Source organism: Rattus rattus, chromosome 1, assembly GCF_011064425.1.
Source record: "Rattus rattus isolate New Zealand chromosome 1, Rrattus_CSIRO_v1, whole genome shotgun sequence".
NCBI lineage: Eukaryota > Metazoa > Chordata > Mammalia > Rodentia > Muridae > Rattus > Rattus rattus.
The window spans coordinates 28197263-28216255 of NC_046154.1; the positions used below are offsets into that span (position 1 = coordinate 28197263).

At 50.1% G+C, this 18993-nt stretch overlaps 1 protein-coding gene across 1 annotated transcript in view; it reads right to left on the reverse strand.

Annotated features, from left to right (window-relative positions):
• Positions 1-18993, reverse strand: part of Spocd1 (SPOC domain containing 1) — a 28352-nt gene continuing 9359 nt past the window's right edge. The window contains exons 2-14 of the mRNA XM_032896403.1: positions 10466-10561; positions 9594-9734; positions 9093-9150; positions 8806-8884; positions 7740-7935; positions 7504-7620; positions 5079-5204; positions 3253-3427; positions 2943-3219; positions 2488-2623; positions 2053-2142; positions 1418-1604; positions 1-740 (exon numbers count right to left, since the gene is read on the reverse strand). Coding sequence (XP_032752294.1) covers positions 121-740; positions 1418-1604; positions 2053-2142; positions 2488-2623; positions 2943-3219; positions 3253-3427; positions 5079-5204; positions 7504-7620; positions 7740-7935; positions 8806-8884; positions 9093-9150; positions 9594-9734; positions 10466-10561 — 2298 coding nt within the window. The 3' untranslated portion in view covers positions 1-120. The remainder of the gene's footprint in view (positions 741-1417; positions 1605-2052; positions 2143-2487; positions 2624-2942; positions 3220-3252; positions 3428-5078; positions 5205-7503; positions 7621-7739; positions 7936-8805; positions 8885-9092; positions 9151-9593; positions 9735-10465; positions 10562-18993) is intronic.

Here is an 18993-nt window from a genome sequence, read left to right on the forward strand (position 1 = left end):
AGTTTTTATTGAACCAAAAATCAACATCAAACAGACTGCAGAACAGACACAAACTGGGCAGGTGTGGGAGAGCTCACTTGTCGTTCCTGGGGTTCAGCATTGGGAAAGGATTCAACACTCCTATTCTGGAAGCTCTAAAGGGTCAGGCCCCTCTGGCAGGGGACAGCCAGAGCCACCTCCATCCAAAGGGCCTGAAGAAGACCCAGGGGGATCTGGAACTACAGATACTACGGTAGACGGGAGGCAGGAATCCTGGCCTTGGGGCCTCAGTGAGGCCTGGAACTGGTGACTCATGGTCACTAAGACCTTGAGGTGCTGGTGTAGGTCATGATGGAAACAGGAGGCCCTGTGGAGGTGCTGTCCACGGCTGATGCCAGGGAACGTGGGTCCTGCTGGATTGGGATGCTGGCAGTAGTGCCAGCCTGCTTCTGAGGACCACTGTCCCCACCCAGGCTCACTTCCCCTGCCTCTGGAGAGGCTCTGTGGAGCACACACACTCCTTGGAGCCAGGTTGCCCTGGGCCAAGCTCTGCTTTGGCTCCTCCTCGTGGGGAGATGGTCCTCTCGGGGTGGCCTCTGACCTCCTGTCCTCTGATGAGTATCGGATCCTTTCCACCTTTTTGCTGAAAGACACGGTCTTTGGAGCCTTGCTCCACACGGGGCTGGACAGAGCTGTGTCTGGAAGCTCATCCTTTGGGAACAGCACAGCCAGTAACAGGCTCGTGTGAGCAGTTTCAAGACCTGAAAAGAGGAGGAAGAGGGTTCCAAGACCTGGAGGAAGTCAACACACACACACACACACACACACACACACACACACACACACACACACACCGGCAAAGGCTGCAGTGAATCCAGAGGTTTGGTCACGAGAACTTCCTGTCACTGAGGTGGGGAAAAGCAAGCAGGCGATTGAGCCTGTCTCAGAGTGTTCTGTTTAGGTGATCAGTGGTCATCTGGCAGAGGTAAGGCCATGGATGGTTTGACCTCAAGGCTTAATGGAGACAGTCTACACCATCCCCAGAGGTGTATCATCTGTCTTGGAGCCTTCCACAAATTGGGAAAATGGCTTATTGTAGAATGAATGAATGAATGAAATGAATGAGAGGTGAATGGAGGACATGCCAACCTGCCTCCAGTACTGGGAACTGCAGCCCAGCGAGGTCTTAAGGCTTTTTGCTTCAGATCAGACTAACACATCCTTCGTGTGAGTCCCTAAAATTCTTTTCCACAGGTGATTTCCTAGGGCCACGCCTAGGCCGATCCCTGCCCTGAAGCCAGGCCTAGCTGGTGCAGCGGCAGACGTACTCCTATTCGTCTTGGCTGTAAGTGGTCTGGATCTGCCTCTGGCCTGCTACACATACTTGGATCGGATGTGGCTGCTCTGTAGTTCTATTGGGCGAGTAACTGGTTCTCACCTGGGCCCCCCAGAGGGCGCAGCCTGGCTGGCAGAGGCTCAAAGGCAGGCAAGGGCAGCAGGACCATTTTCACATGATGCACGGTCGCCAGGCAGTGGCACTGCTTGTCGTTGAGGTAGGAGTAGAGCAGACGGTAGTTCTGGATGTCCCGAGACCCGTGGGGACACAATCTGATCACACAGATGTCCTGAGGGATACAGAGGGAGTGGCAAAGGGACCGTCATCCTCTGGGCCTGCAGGCACAATTAGACCAGCAGACCGCCGAGAGCCTACTTCCTCCAGAGCAGTGGTTCTCAACCTTCCCGAGGCCGAGACCAGATCCTCGTGCTGTGGTGACCCCCCCAACCATAACATCATTTTTGCTGCTATTTCATAACTGTGATTTTGCTATGTTACATTATGTTATGAATCATAATGTAAATATCTGATATTTATGCAGGATAGCTGATGTGTGACCCCTGTGGAAGAGTCATTCAACCCCCAAAGCCGTCATGATCCACAGGTTGAGAACTACCGCTCTAGGAAGAAGCCAGGAAGGGAGAACCTTGCCCAGGGTCACTGGCGAGCTAGATGGGGAGAGAAGAAGCTGAGAAATGGGAGCAGAGGAGAGGGTGCCCTAAAAGCAGGCCGCTTACCTTTGCCCTGGATGGGCCCATACTGTCTAGAAGATCCCAGATGTGGTTTGGAGGGAGGCGGCCTGCTGAGCGAATGACCTCCGGCAGACCCTGCGGGCAGGAGGTTGGTCAGCACCTAACTTCCCACGCTCTTAGGCAGATTCATTTCCCATTACCTCAGGCCGAAGTCAGAGAAAGGGAAGGACAGGCAGTGTATCTGAACCCTCAGGGGCTTCCTAACTAACAGTCACTCCCCAAACTCTCCTGTGGAGTGAGGAGCCCCAGGACGCTCCCCCCTGAGGTCTCTCTCTCCTTACATCTTGGGGTAGAGTTATTAGCCTGAGTGTGTGTCAGAATCAGGCTAGGGTATCATCTGTTTAGTCAGCACAGGGCTCACCGGATGAATTACCAACTGGGCTGAGAAGGGCGTGAGGGAGTCCTTGTCAACCTAAGTACCTGGACAAGCTGACAGCTGTGCCCGGAGATCAGCTGCGCCTTGGTCCGGAAGTGCTTGATGGAGAACATGTCCAGTGAACCCTCCCAGGGCGGAGGGCTGGGCGGGACAGGTTTGGGCCCAGCAGGCATCTGGAGCCTAGAAGAAGGGACAGGGCAGGGCCAAGCGGAGTCATTCATTGGGATGTCCCCAGGGTCCCTTTTGTTTGCAGAGCCAAGAAGGGCTGTGTTCTCACTGTAGAGACCTGAACACTGGTCCAAGCATTGGCCTTGAGCAGGAGGGAACCAGGAAGCTTTGTGAGCTCCATTTCAGATAGAAAAAGAGAGGCTCACAGACAAAGGAAGAAGCCATCACAGAGGAATGAAGCTCTTGTAGTGTGTGGATGCTGTTACTCCAGCTGGTGGCCTGTCCCACCCAGGATGCTGGGTTGCTCACCTATTGGCTACCAATCCCATACCTGTCTTGTGGTTCCTTAGGGGGTATCTTCCCAACTTTGAGCATCTCTGGAGAGGACACAGGAGCTGGACTTGGGGCTTTCTGCATGGCGTTTTCCTCCCCGTTCATGGCGGCCGGGGAGAAGGCTGGCAGTGTAGTTGAGGATTTCTGATCTGCAAAGAACAGAGGCAAGAATTGAAATGTGTATACAGAGGGAGAAGCCAGCCCACCGCCTGCCTTGGAACCAAGTCTTGCGCTGTCTTCATTCCAAGGTGACCTGTGGCACAGGCACTCCCGTTCTGCCGCCTTCGGACTCGGCTACTCACCCATGCTGTGGCTGATACCAGCTTGTAGCTCTGGCTGGCTCCCACTGTCAGCCTTCCTGCCTCCCCCACCCGTGCAGATCGGGCAGCTGGAGTCACAGTGGTGGTGCTGATGCCAATCTGCGGTGTCCTCCAGGGGGGTCGTCAGGGCCTGTAGGCTGCACTCTCTGGGCACCATGGGTTCCTGGAAAGCACGGAGGTTGAAGGGGGGGTTGGTGGCAAGGTGGCCGGGAAGGTCAGGAGCCCTCTCTACGCAGAGAGCCTCAAGAATCTGGTTTATTTTTCTAGGTATGTTTTTCTATTCCAAACACTGAAAATTCGTAAAGAAACTTGGGAAATAAATAATTGTAAATAAAAAAAACACCCCACCATTTTTTTTCCGGACAACTGTTGGTACACTGGGTGTTCTTTCATAGTTTTTCTATGCAGAGGGTCTGGGGGTCCTATTCTTTGCACCCTGTTTTGTACCCCATTCATTGCAATAGACACATTTGTCCCTCTAGACCCCTCCCCCCCACGAGGACCAACTGTGTTGCAGCTGCTAGACATTCAGGTCACCTCCAGTTGTCACTAGCAAGAAGCCCCGAAGGCATCTTCGTGCACAAAGTGTTTTCCTAACTTTTGCTTCTCTCCTTGGGTCAAGTCCTCAGAAGCAGGCGATGGAACCCAGGAGAGTAAACATTCTAACCCTCTCAATAGAAATCCCTTCCGTTCAGAAGGTTTGAAGAGATTTTGAGACACTGCCAGGGGCACATCCCTGACCCTCTCCAGCCCAGGACACCGGTTCCGGTTTCAGCAGGAGCACGAACTGCGTTTAGTAACCGCCATGTTCAAACCAGGTGCTGTTTGTGAAGGGGCCACACGGCAGGGACTCAGTAAGAGTGGAGATTGCTCTTCTCCGTCACCTTCCCTGTCCCCCTGTCCTCTCCTTTTTCCTTCTCCTGACACCTCTCTGTGTCTCCAGTCCGTCTCCAATGCTGACACGCAGCCTCTCGAGGGAATGTGCTTGGTCTACGCTGGGGAGCAGCTGCACCCCCGAGGGCTCCTCTCTACACAGGCAGTGATTCTTCCTGGCTCAAATACTTGGGGTGGGAGGTGACAAACCCGCAAGTGTCGTCTTGTCAAACTCTTGTCATTTCCCCCAGGGCCCGGTACCCAGGAAAGGCTCCATAAATCTGGACTGAATGACTGAACATGAGCTAAGAGACTTGCCTGCCCTCCACCCATCTCCTAATCAGAACCAAGTGACAACCGACCCATAAAGACCCCAACCAAGCCAGAGTGGCCTTCTCAGAGTGATGGATGTGGGGACAAGGGGAAGGTCCTGCTGACCACAGGACACTGGTTAACCAAGTTGGGACAGATGAGCCACCATACTAAGCAGGCTCCAGGCAAGATGGAGGTGCTCCGCTAAAGGATGGTGCTCCACCAAAGGATGGTGCTCCACCAGGGGATGCAGCTGGCCCATCAGTTAGAGGCCTAAGTCCTGGGCCTCCTCCAGTGCAAGGGCAAGGTCAGGAGGGCCCCTGGCGTTACTGCTCAGGGTCTCGGGTAGTTCCTTGCCTGTGACAACTCCAAGCATATAAACCCACTGATAAAAACAGATCTCTCTGTGTCTCTCACATCTGGAAAAACCCTTCGCCTGAAGCCCGAGTGGCTGTGCTTGGGGTGAGCGTAAAGACAAGTGTCCTGGAGTTAGGCTAACAGCAGGGAGAACAGTGCCAGACCTACTTACTGTCTTGAACATGGGGCCATGGAGTAGGCAATGGCCGTGCTCAGGGCCCCATAGTCAGCAGGGTGAGGAGTACCTGTGTCGACCTCAGGTTGCCCCTTACCATCAGGTCTTCCAAGGTCAGCATCTGGTCCGAGTCCCGCGGGATCTCTACCTCGCCCTTGTGAGTCAGTTTGGAGGCGGGAAGCCTGTACGGTTCCTTCTGTTGTTGCTCAATGATATCCAGGCTCTGCAGTAACCAAGCCAAACTCAGCCAGGGGCCTCTGGCCACCCAGGACCCAGTCGCTCCCTTCCCTCCTTCGAGGACCTCCCCTTGGGGGCTCCCCTCATTTTCAAGCCTCTCTCTGTTCACTTAGAACCTCAGCCCTACCCTTCCAGGTCCTACTGAAGTCGTGCCTCCTCTAAGAAATGTCGCTGTACTTGGCCTTCACCCAAGTCAACTACGCTTCTGGCTGCCCCACCCACCCGTCCCCAGGGAGGCTGTGGTGTGGGAACAAGTGTTGCAGGCTGAGTCCCAGATGGGTCATTAATAAAGATTGAAGGATTAGAGTGACTTTGGGCCACCACTTAGTTGCCTCTAAACCTCAGTTTATCTGTTCTCTGGGGATTTAGAGCAAGGTATTAAGCAACACGCGAGGAGGGCTCAGCCTAGCTTCACAGGAATGACTGTCACCCCCTTTGTTGAGCAAAGTCACCTGACCTGTAAGCCTGTCTCCCCTTTTCTGCTTGTTTAAAGCAAATTCTTTTTTTAAAAATGTTATTTAGATTGGTGATCTCCCTCCGTGTTATGTCTGTGTGAGTTACCGACAGTTGTGAGCTGCCATGTGAGTGCTGGGACTTGAACCTGGGTTCTTTGGGAGAGCAGCCAGCGCTCTTAACCGCTGGGCCATCTCTCCAGCCCCTCTCCTTTCCTAATGGTGCAGGAAGACAGGGGTCCTGCAGCCGCCACACCCAGGCAGGGAGACTCCGTGATGGCGACATACTCAGTTTTGTACTCAAAACAGCTCACACTAGGTCAGGCCCTGTGTGCATTACCTTCTTGCTTGTGTACTTATGCCCACATGTGGGGGTGTGTGTTAGTGGATGGCTAGATGCATGTGTACAAATGCACGTGGAAGCCACAGGTCCGTCTTCAGTGTCCTTCCTCGGGAGCCATTCACCTTACTGTTTGAGGCAAGGTCTTTCACTAGGCTTCCCTGTCTCTGCCTCCCTAGCCAACACTGAGATCGTAAACACATGCCACCATGCTGACTTTTTACATCAATTCCGGGGCTCGAACTCATACTTGTAAGGCAAGCTCTCTACTAGCTGAGCTTCCTTCCCAGCTCCCACCCCGGAATTCTTTTCTTTCCTTATCTATCTATCTATCTATCTATCTATCTATCTATCTATTTATTTACCTATCATTTTATATACTGATCACTGTCCCCCTTCTTCTAGTCCCCCTTCACACAGTCCCTCCTCTCATCTTCCCCACCTCTTCTCTTCTGAGAGGGTGAACACCCCTCTCCCCATCCCAGTATCCTCCAACCTTGGCCCATCAAATCCCCTCTGGGCTAGGTGCATCCTCTCCCACTGAGGCCAGACAAGGCAGCCCAGTTAGGGGAGCAGGATCCACAGACAGGCGACAGGTTTAGAGACGGCCCCTGCTCCAGTTGTTGGGGGAACCCGTATGAAGACCAAGCTGCACATCTGCTACTTTCCTTTTTTAAGATTTATTTTATTTTATGTATTTGAATGCTCTCCCTGCATGTGCACCTGCAAGCCAGATCTCATGACAGATGGCTGTGAGCCACCATGTGGTTGCTGGGATTTGAACTCAGGACCTCCAGAAGAGCAGCTAGTGCTCTTAACCACTGAGCCATCTCTTCACCATCACCCCACCATGGAATTCTTAATAGCTGTGGCACAGAAGCTTCAGTGACCCCCAAACTACATAGCTACTCCCATCTGAGGACACCTGCAGTGCCTGGACAGAAACTTGGCTGAATGGATGGGGACACCGGCTGGACTTGGGTTATTACCTCAGCACCTCAGCACCTCAGCACCTCAGCACCTCAGCATTGGACTATTGCCTCTGGCCTTCAAACATTGGGCCAGCATTCCCAACAGCAAGCTCAATGCTATGCCTTCCCTACTCCCGAAAGTTCCATGCAGGCCCACGGGCAGGACCCAGGAGGACCTGACTGAAGAGAGTGGAGTTGTGGGGCCCCTTTGCCAAACCTGAAGTTGGGATGGAAAGAGGAGCAATGGTGATGTCCTCACACACGTCACACACACACACACACACACACGCATGCACACACACACACACACACACACACACACACACACACACACACACAGAGCCCAGCTCTACAGAGAAACACACGTCTGGGCTCTCTTCCTATCTTTGCCCTGGAAGACTCCCTTGCATGGTTTCTGTTTTCTCCAGCTCCTTCTCAGTCCCGACTGTCCTTCGGTCCTGCTTCCTCTGTTCCCCTTCCGCTGCCCTCCCCCTTCTTCTGATTTGTCTACAAAGCTCTCACCCTTCTCTTCTCCTGGTCCCGCCAGCGGGACAGCTCCTTCGGGGCCAGCTGGATTGAGCTCATCTGTACCAGGTCCTTAGGGGTGACATCACAGTGAGCCACTTTGAGAAACAGGTCCTGTGGAGGTTGGGGGAAGAGAATGCACCATTCCGTCCTGAGACCACCCACTCCAACCTGCTGTCTGCTCCTGGGGACCCCAAGGGAGGGCTGGGCAGACGGAGCCGCCCCCGGCTCACATTTCGGGGATCCCGCAGGTTGAAGAGCAGGTTACGGTACTTGCTCTTGTAGCGGAGGTTGGTGTCCTGGGTCAGGTGGAAGAGGGCCGCCTCAATGCCTTCTGCAATGCCCTCCACCTCGTCTTCCCTCAACGCCAGGTTGGGAAGCTCCTGGGTGCTGTGGGGACAAGCAAGCCCTGAGCAGGAACGCTCCCCACTCACTTAGCCTGAGAGGGAGATGTAGGGGTGGGAGACAGGGGCTGGGCCATCTCCTTTCTTTTATGGCTGTTCCCCTACAGATCAGTTGACTCCCACCCCTGCTCTGTGAGGAAGATGTGGTATTAACCTCGGGAGAACTCAGAGTTCAGGGCTCACCCTAAGGCTACCCAACAGACCTGTGGCAAAGCAAGTGTCAAGTCAGGCTGCTTGGTCCTGCTAGACAGCTGAGTCTGTGTGGAGAGGATCGAGCCTGGGGTTGGGGGTTAAGGAATCAACCAGAGAAAAGAACCAAGCTGAGGTTGGTACAGTAAAAGATCAAGCAAGGGAAGGGAGACATGATCCTGATCTGCTGCTGACCCTGCCTTCTCTGAGTTTGGTCTCAGATCTCTGACTCTCACTGCAACTGAAGCCATGTATTACAGACACCCAGGTTCACATTACATTTCAGCTTGCCATGGGCTGTGTGGGTCCGTAACCACCCCAATATCAAATAGGTTTACACACACACACACACACACACACACACACACACACACACACACACACACACAGAGTCTCACACACTGTCTCTGTCTCTGTCTTTGTATCTTTGTACCTCTTTCTCTACCTCTGTCTCTGTGTCTCTGTCTCTGTCTCTCTCTGTGTCTCTTTGTCTCTGTCTCTCTATATCTCTGTATCTCTCTGTCTCTGTCTCTCTGTATCTCTGTCTCTGTCTCTCTCTGTCTCTGTCTCTCTGTATCTCTGTATCTCTCTGTCTCTCTGTCTCTGTCTCCCCCCCCACCTGCCCCCCTCTCTCTCATATGGTCTGATCGGAAGCTACACAGGACAGTCTGTCAGCACAGCTAGGAGGTAGGGAGCAAAGCCTTACCGAGTCCACAGTACCTCCTGCATGGCACGGACCACAGCCAATCGCACTCCAACATCCAGAGGCATAATCTCCCGCTCACCTGGGGTAGGGAGAATGTATCATGCAATCCCAGGGGACAATGAGAAATATGAGGAGGGGTAAATTTGAGGAGGGGGCTTGAATCTCCCCCACTCGTGGCTCTAGGACCCCGTTCCTTTGGAGAACTTTGGGCTGATAGGGAATGAAGAAAAAGATCCCAGAAGTGAGCAACAGGGTGAGAGACTCCTCCCCCGCTCTGTGGACGTCACCTGGGTCCTCTGCCCTCTGCTGAAGAGGCTGCACATTCTCGGTTTCTGAAGGGTCACTCTGCAGAGAGAGATGAGCATGACAGAGAAGCCCACTCCAGCCAAGGCTGCCTTGGGGGGGGGCTCCATTTATCTATGGATGAATGGGTAACTCAGCCCCTATGGAGAGATCCCCAAGGGGCTTTGGAGCAATGGAATCATGTAAGAGCACCCCCACGCCCCACTCCAACGGATGGATGGAAATCTTGATGCAGCAGAACATGTGGGTCAGCGGGATCACCGTAGACAGAGCCTTCCCAAGCACGATGGAGGAAAATCGCTCCCATACTCCCCTAAATTCCCAAAACTAGTAGAAAGAGCATCCACAGAACCCAGGCCAGCATCCAAATGGGGATAACCCACCTCTTTGGGACCTTGGCCAAGTCACTCCATCCTGGGCCTCAGTGACATCAGGTGGAGTCAAGGTTAAGCACTAGCCTCTAGGCAAGGAAGCCAGCTTTGTACCTGACAACAGGCCGGGTGAGCAGTCATGGGCTTTCTCTTCCTCCTGGCTGAGCTGGCCTCCAACTCCTCCATAGGTTCAGTTTGTCCTGGCTGCCTGCTGCTGACGGCTCCCAGAAGCTTGATCCCTGACCCAGAGCAGACCTGCTGGGAGAGAGCATGTCAATGCTCTGTCTAAAATAGTTCCCGCCTTGGCTTCAACTGTTTACTTTCTCTGGCTTCCAGCAGCCAGTGACTCCAATAAACACAGGATCAGGACTATACCCCCTTGTATCCACAAAGGCCTGGCACATAGTAGGGCTCACTAAATGTCTGCTGCCTGGCCACCCTCTGTCCCAGGAACAAAGCCACCTGTCTCTGTGCTCGCCCTCTGGCTTCCCCTCTAACCCCCCAGTCCCATTTGCTATCAATAGGCTCTACATCATCAGGAAGAACACACCAGTCCTCGTTCTATCCACTCCTGCTCAAACATTTCTCATGTCTCTTTCGGGGACTCTGTGAAGCTAAAGCTCCTGTTACCCATGTACTGTCCCTGAGAGAAATCCCTTCATGGCTATTTAGTGAGCAGTTTGAATGCTGCAAACTTATTGCTGCCCCCTTTCACCACTACTGGGGGGAACCTCGGTTCCTTTGGAGCCTAGAGGCTGTGCTGTTTCATGATTGGTAGATGAGGGTTAGGGGCTGTTGCATAAGGTTTTCAATTCCTTCCTCTCCTTGCTTCCTTTGGACTCCTCTCTCTCTTTTTCAAAGGTACATTTCAATTCTTTTAATTCCAAATCACAGGAATTGTGTTAGGCGTGAGTTGGGGGTGGGTTAGCATCACTGAGGTGAGGGGAGCGGGCTCAGAGAGCCTCTGCTGAGGAGGGCCGGCCCACCCACATCCCAAAGCCAAACAGGGTGAAGGACAGCACTGAAGAAGAAGCACCTACATAGTACACGGACTTCACCCCGCAGGACACTCGCACCTCCTCCTTGGAGAAAAAATAAAGAGGGTTCAGAGACTAGAATCCAGAGAACCCCACAATCCAGCCCAGCCCAGAGAACTTCGTGCTTACGAGGCTAACATTTGTAAAAAGGCACCGGGCACAATCCAGCATCTACTAACAAGGCATTGTTAATACACAGTAACACATCCAGACTGTAAATTCTATGAGGGCATTAATCGGGGGAAGGAGTCATTAAAAGACGACCTTCTCCTGGGATCTGGAGGCAGGGACACGGTCTGCATGAACTCGCTGCCACCCTAGACCATGAGGAAGTGGACGCTATGCTACCACCTCACAGAGGAGGGAACCGAGGCTTCAGTCGGCTGTGAGGAGTCCTAAGCCACCCAGCAGTTAATGCTGGAACTTCATCCCCCATTTCCACAGCCCCAGCCCTATGTGGAGCCACGGAAAGATTCATGGACCGATGTCGTGTTGGGTTATTGGGAGGGAAGGGGGGGAAAATAGGTTAGAAAACATTGTCTGTTGCATAAGCCCATTTATGTAAATATATATTTATAGATGCAAAATAGATGTTATCTCTAGGGAATGAATTCCGGGGAGACTTTCATTTTCTACATGTGTACACTTGGGAATTGATGTTATTCAAAAATGAGCATGTATTTCTTTCATAACCAGAAACATATTTTTTTATTAAAAGGCGAGTGCAGAACAATATATGTAGCATGCTACGGCTTGCATTACCGGGAGAATGAATTTTTAAATGTGTATTTGCTTGGCTACACATAAAACATATCTGGAAGTCTTTACGGATCCTAATAGTCCTGCCTCCCGGCAGGGAGGCCCTGGGTGCTGGGACGGAGGCTCTGCATTTGGTTTCTTTTTCAATCCATGAGATGAATCAGCCTTTCAAAAAAAGTAACAAGGGAGAAAGAAGGAGAACGGGACACAGCGCGGGGACGTGGGAGAGGTATTAAGATCAGCCTGTCCTTCGCAGTAGGCTGGCTGTGGATTCAGGGGTCCTTTCACCGGCTTCACAGGGCTCAGTCTTTCAGACATACAAGACGGAACGCAGAGCGGACAGGATGGATGTGGGATGTAGTTAAAGGGAGACAGGGGTGGAAAGAAAAAGACAAAAAACAATCGGATTCAGCTGGGAACCAAACACAACTTCTGGAAATAAAAACATAATTAAAATAAAATAAAATAACTCGGTGTATGGTTTAATAGCATGTATTAGACACAGCTGAAGCCAATTAATGAGCTGGGAGATGGATCTCAAGAAATTATCCAGAACAGTCGCAGCCCAGAGACTGTGGAGCAGAGTCAAGAAGATGCAGCCGATGGGAGTGAGCGGGACTAATTAATCTAACTAATTAGGAGAGAAGGCAACGTGGCAGAAGCAGCACTTGAAGGTACACAGCTAAGAATTCCTCCCCGACTGATAAAAGAGGGCAATTCACAGTTTTAAAAAGTTCTGTGGAGTTCAGACAGGAAAATTAAAGGAACCTCACACCTACAGACATCAATCCTCAGGAATAAGAGAATTCAAAAAACGTCAAGAAAAGGACTGGAGAGGCGGCAAAGCTGCCCTTTCAGAGGACCTGAGCTCTGGTCCCAGCACCCACGTATAATGACTCACGATAACTGCCAGGAACTCCAGCTCTAGGCAGAGTGGGTGTCCTCTTCTGACCTCCACATGTACACGCATGCATACATACACACACAAACACACATAAACATACACACTCACACACATATACACTCACTCACATACACACATACACACATACTCACACACACACACACATACACATATATACATGCATACACACACTCACACACATACACATACATGCACATACACACACTCACACACACATACACACTCACACATATACACACTCATATACTCACACACATACACAAACATACACATACACATATATACATGCATACACACATATACATGCATACACACACACATACACTCACACACACATATACACACATACTCACACACATACACAAACATATACATACACACACATATATACATGCATACATACACTCACACACATACATATACACACACTCACAAACACATACACACACACACTCACACACACACACACATGCAGACTCACAATTTAAAGAGTGAGAGAGGCTGGTGAGATGGCTCAGGGGTTAGGAGCACTTGATGCTCTTGCAGAGAACTGGGTTTCAGTTCCCAGCACCCACGTTAAGCGACTCACCAACCACCTGTAGCTGAGATTCCAGGGGATCTAACACCCTTTCCTGGCTTCACAGGCACCTGCACGCATGGGGTACACTCAGGTGCACATATAGATACCTACATCCTTTAAAAAAGTAAAAATATAATTTTAAAAAATCACAGAGGAAAAATACTGGCCAGCAAGAACATTAAAACGGTCTGCTACAGCGCTCTGAATTCCCTCCACCATGCCTGGGTGGGCAACCAGTGCCGTCTTTAACACGCATTACACACCAGGAGCCTGAGGCACAGTGACTGGCTAATCAGGTAGCAGAGCAAAGAGCTGACATTTAAACAAGCCAGCCTGATTCTAGCAGGTGCTACCTTCACCCACCAAGACACAGCATTCATTAAACGACACCGCGCCTATGAAGGGGACAGGTCCTTAGCCAAGCAGCTGACCCCCCAGTGTCGAGAAGGAAAAGCAGAAAGCAGAGGGGGTGTTATTTTTAAGGTGCCCGAATAAAGCAATCACCCCTAGTTACTGGAGGTCAGGGCAAAATCTTTTTTGAGAAGACAATAAGAAAAGACACAACAGAGAAAAACAGAAGTTACCCTTCTTCTTGATAATTGTATGTTACTCAGTAAACAAAATGTACTAAAGGCAAAATGAACCAAAAAGACTAAAGAAAAAAAAAAAGTAAAAATGCTAAAGGGTGAACCCGAGTTGGAAGGAAAAACAAATCCTTGCAGAAGGGAAAGATGAGTTGCAATGAGAAACTTTGAGCTGGGAAAAAGAAAAATACTGCGTTGAACCTAAACATTGTCTAGAATTACGATGACACTGTGTAATTTGGGGGATTAAGAAACGCAAGAAAGGACCAATTTTCTGGATGACAATAGAACACAAATTGGGAAGGAGCGTGCTCGGAATTAAAACATCCCAAGACCCTCGTTCCATCCGGGAGGAGATGTATCCTGGAGTAAGTGAATGATTCATGTTAAAAGTCCCAGGAGGGCCAGTGAAGAGGTCCAAGCAAGGCACAGTGAGGTGAACAGAGGCAGATAAGCCAGCGGTTACAGGAATGCACTCGGGTCTGTGGCACGTGCCTGCAGTCTCAGAAGCTGAGGCAGGAGGATCGTGGGTTAGAGGCCTACTTGGGCTGTATACCAAAGTCATGTCTCAAATGAAAAAAGAAAAAACTAATACATAAATGAATTAGTATTCCAGACAATTACAAGAACGATCAGGTTTTTAGTCATTTATTCACTGATTAGGGAAAAAAAAATGTTTATCCACTCCACTTCAAAGAGTTGCAGGGGGCAGAGAAAAAAATCCTGTTCTGAAAAATAAATGCTATTCCTAAAATATAATGAGGCTTAGAGACAAAAATGGAGTAACGTGCTCTTGGGTGTATGCCAAGCACGACGAAACACCAGCGTGATCTAAACAGCAAGGAGTGCGAGGCTTCAGAGACAGAGTAACATCGTTCCAAAGACTTCACAACTCAGCGAGACTCGGGTCTACCACGGAGCTACGGCTCGGAACGTATAAGCATCAAATAACATAATCTCCAAAAGCCAGGAAGCAAAAGTTGACAGAGCTACAAGAAGACGACAAACTCGCTATCACAACAAGCCCGTGTCTCTGAGTCAAGCTGACGAGACAGTCAGTGGGAATAAAAGAGATTTGGCAAAACCACCAGCCGCTTTACCCTATGTGGGCAACACTGCTCTGACCACTGCCGAACACACATTCTCTTCGAGTACACGTGCAGCAGACACGAGTGCACTGCACAGCCTGCGCCGTAAACCAAAGCTTAGTATCCTTTCCTTAGTGGGTGTTTGCCAGCAGGTAAGGAAACGTGTGTATCTGGTGTTTAAGGTAACCAGGAAAGGGTGCAGGATTCCCTGGAACGAAAGTCAAGAGGTAGCTGCACAGCCTCACGCGGGTGTTGAGAACTGAACTTGGAGCCTCTGCAAGAGCAGCACAAGTACTCTTAACATTAAACCATGGCGGCTGGAATGAGGATGTCCCCCATAGGGCCATATGCTTGACCCGTTTGGAAGGATCAGAAGGTGTGGTCTAGTTGGAGGAGGTGTGTCAGTGGCAAGAAGCCATTGTGAAATAGTCATGCCAATATTGCCAATGAATCTATAAACGCAGATCACTCGGACACAGATCCAGAAAAATACAACTCAACGAAACGGCTCAAAACATAACGAACTGAGATGGCGATCAGAAGCGGACGCCCCTCCTCCTGAGGCACGCGGCAGGTGCGAGGCACTGTAAGGGGCTATTAAAGTCTGTCCGAGTCAGCCAGGCACGGGGGTACATGCCTTTGAGCCCAGCAGTCAGAAGGCAGAGGCAGATAGACCTGTGAGTTCGAGGCCAGCCTGGTCTACAGAGTGAGTTCCAGGACGACCAGGGCTGCACAGAGAAACCCCGTCTCAAAAGGCAATCTGTCCAAGTCACTGTCAGTGTTAGTGATGTGTTAAGGGGGGGACTGTTTTAATTTTATTAAATCTATTTATCGAGGGGAGAGGACATGTTGTAGTCATGACGGACCTCTGTGTACTCTCTCCTTCCGCCATTTGGATGTCAGAGATCAAACTCAGGTCCCTCAGGTTTGGCAGCAGGTACCCTGACTTCCCTCAGTGGCCCCTCTGTACTGTAAGGACCCCTTGTGAAGTTCCTTTTCTAGTTGACAAGATGCTGGCGATGAGGTAACCTGACTGACTCCCTAGTTAACAGCTACTGGGACTCTCGCTCACCACCTTGAACAATCAGTCCAACAGGCAGTCTAACAGCCTTACGTCAGGACCAGAATACCCCATAAATATCTTTTTTTAAAAAATGCAGGATGGTCTGCGGAAAGCTCAGCAGAAAAGAGCATTGAATGCTCTTCCAGAGGACTTGGGTTTGATTTCAAGCACCCACACGGAGGCTCACAATGACCTGTTACTTCATTTCCAGGGATCTGATGTTCCCTTCCAGCATCAGTGGACATCGTGCATGGACGTGGTGCACAGACATATATGCAAGCAAAACGCCATGCACATAAGAAATAAAAAATGAATAAATCTTTAAAACAAACAAACTACGGGCTATGCCAGCTCACTGCCTAGACCCTGAAGGCACAGCCCCTATCAGATGCTACCACCACGTATCCCAATGTGCTGAGCCTTTGACAGCAGCCAGGGTTACAGCCTGCAACTACTTCTGCCTAGGCTTGTCTGGAAGTTGCAAAGCCGTTTGCAAGCAAGGGCTGAGAAATCCCAGCTTTTTAGGCCCATCCATGAATCATCGCCTTAGAGAGCAAAGGGGTTCAGTACCTGAGACCCGCAGGAAAACCCAAGACAGGAGGGACCTTGCTGGGGCTCCCACCTGCCTACTGCCTCCTTCAAGGCTACCAGGCACCAGCATTTGGCCCACCATGTCTATCTGTAAGAACAGCTAGCTGACTCGTAACACACCTACAACCACAGGTTACACCCAATCCACAGGGAGGAAACGTCTCTCCTGAAGAAAATATCGTTCTAAGGGTTGTGGGTTTTTTTTGTTTTTTTTTTTTTAAGCAATACTCTATTCCCACAATGTTCAAAAGTCAAATAATTCCAACCTCAAAGAAATTACTCCAGAAGACACTACAACCCACAGATCAGTCATTTCAGGACAGTTAACTCATCAACTGAAGTGCAAAAAAATTACAAGCAAATTATTACTAAGAACTTAGCAAATAGGAAGAATACACAGAAAAAAACCCCACCAGGACATTATCAAGTCGGGTTTGTTTCACTAAGGCAAGATTGGCTTAATATTTAAAAACTCATTAACTCTACTACATTAATAAATTAGGGGGTAAAAATCATATGATTATCTCCCCAAATGCACTGTGCATTCAGAATAATTAGCGATCCAGGGACAGAAGGAAGCTTCCTCAGCGTGCTAAGAACATCAATAGAAAAACACTGCAACGTGAGACCCTGAACGATTCCATAACACTCACGTCAATCAAAGTTCCCCACAACCAACTTTATCCAGGGTCATATTCATGTAGCAGGTAAGGACGGTGTGTGTGTGTGTGTGTGTTTGTGTGTGTGTGTGTGTGTGTGTGTGCGTGCACGTGTGCATGTGTATGTGTGGTGTGTGTGGTGTGTTTGTGTGGTGTGTGTGGTGTGTGTGTAGTGTGTGTGGTGTGTGTGTGGTGTGTGGTGTGTGGTGTGTGTGTAGTTTGTGTGTGTGTGTGTAGGTGTGGTGTGTGTGGTGTGTTTGTGTGGTGTGTGTGGTGTGTGTGGTATGTGCAGTGTGTGTGTGAGGTGTGTGTGGTGTGTGTTGGGGGGAAGGATTGTAAGGAAATAATACAATTACCATTTGTCCGCATGGAACTGTGTCTATAGAACACAGCAACTGCCTAACAGATAAATTATATGAATTAGTAAGAGTTCAGCAAGATTCCTACATACAAAAATCAATGAGCAAAAATCAATCTTTTTTTTTTTAATATGCCAGCAACAGCCAGACACTGTGATTTTTAAAGTTACCACGTTAGAAAGGCATGGAAAATATCAAGCAGTATGCGGGATTATTGTGAGCCCTCCAGTAGGAAGATCACCCCACCCCCTGAGAAGTGACATGAGGCCCAGAACCTCTGATCCAGACACCATCTTGAGGGACTACAGGGAACAGAAAGGGAGTTAGCCCACCTGCAGCCCGACTGTACTGAGGAACACCGGGAGAGTGTTCTGAGTACACTTCTTGGAGGCCCATGCTGGGGTCTCCCAAGAAGATGCACAGATATGGGAAGAACCACTCCACATGTGAGCAGAACCATCCCATTGACTGGGAGCCTAGACACACGAAATGAGTAAGAGGTCTGTAGCAAGGGAGACCACTTGGCTTCCTGGTCACTGACTCTGCCCCACCTGACCTCTTTGTAGCGATGGACTAGAACCTCTGAAATCACCTGCCAGAATAAATCCTCCGTGGGGTGGTTCTTCTCCAGGATTTTCACAGCTGTAGAAAAACACACACGAGAGGGCCAGGCAGTGGTGGGCCTTTAATCTCAGCACTCAGGCGGCAGAGGCAGCCTGAGTTCGAGGCCAGCCTGGTCTACAGAGCAAGTTCCAGGTCAGCCAGGGGTATAGAGAGGAACCCCGTCTCAAAAAACAAACAAACAAACAAACACCACACAAAGGACCACGTTTAACTATGAACCCAGAATGCAATAAATTATAGAATAAACAACCTCATTTCTTCAGCTTCCTGGGAAAAAGAAACAAAACCCCAAGAAGAGACAGGGGGAACCTATGGTTTAAAAGAAACATGAAAGACTTATCAACCACTTCGAATGGGCGGAGTTCATTTGGATCCAACATTAAAAGGCAAACTATGCAAATAAATCAGGAGTTGGGTGTGGTGGCACATACCTTTATCCCAGCACTTGGGTGGCAAAGACTTGAGGAGTATGAGTTTGAGGCCAGCCTGGTCTACACAGGGACAACCCATCTCAAAAAAAAATTGTGTATGTGTGGAGACACACACACACACACACACACACACACACATACACACGGCTGGACTTGAACTCACATTTGCTTGCCTCTGCCTCCCGAGCGCTGGGATTAAAGGCGTGTGTCACCACCACCTGGCTTGGCTGAGTGTTTACTTGGCTGAGTTAATACTATCAAGGAATTGCTGCCATCTTGAAAGGAAGGTGACACTTGGTGGCTAGCGTGGGTGGGAGAACAGGGACTTCATCCCAGGAATCAGAAATTACTCTCTGTAAGAGGCTACACAGAGAACACGGCTGGTGACAAAGACTGTGTCCCCTTGACTAAACTCTATCCAGGTTCCTGCAAATGCTCTTCTCCCCCAGCTCTCAAACTCATGTCTATAAGGACCTAAAAGCTCACCACCACCCCACAAGATGACCCTAGACTTTAATCACCTGCCTCAGGAAACCCAGTGGAGACCCTCAAGTTAACTGCTGGTTCTGCCAACATCTGCAGACAGGGCCAGTCTCCCAGACTTGACATTTGTCATCTAGAAGAAAAATTAGTCTGCTGACACTTAAACCAACCAAACCTTTGGGATTTACACTTCCCAGACCAAGTCCCTGCCTGCCCTGTCCCTGTTCTTTAAAATGCACAATTGTTTCTGTACAGAAAGGAGCTGGTGGAGGCGTCAGTGCACGCCTTTAATTCCAGCACTTTCGAGTCAGGGACAGGCAGATCTCTGAAT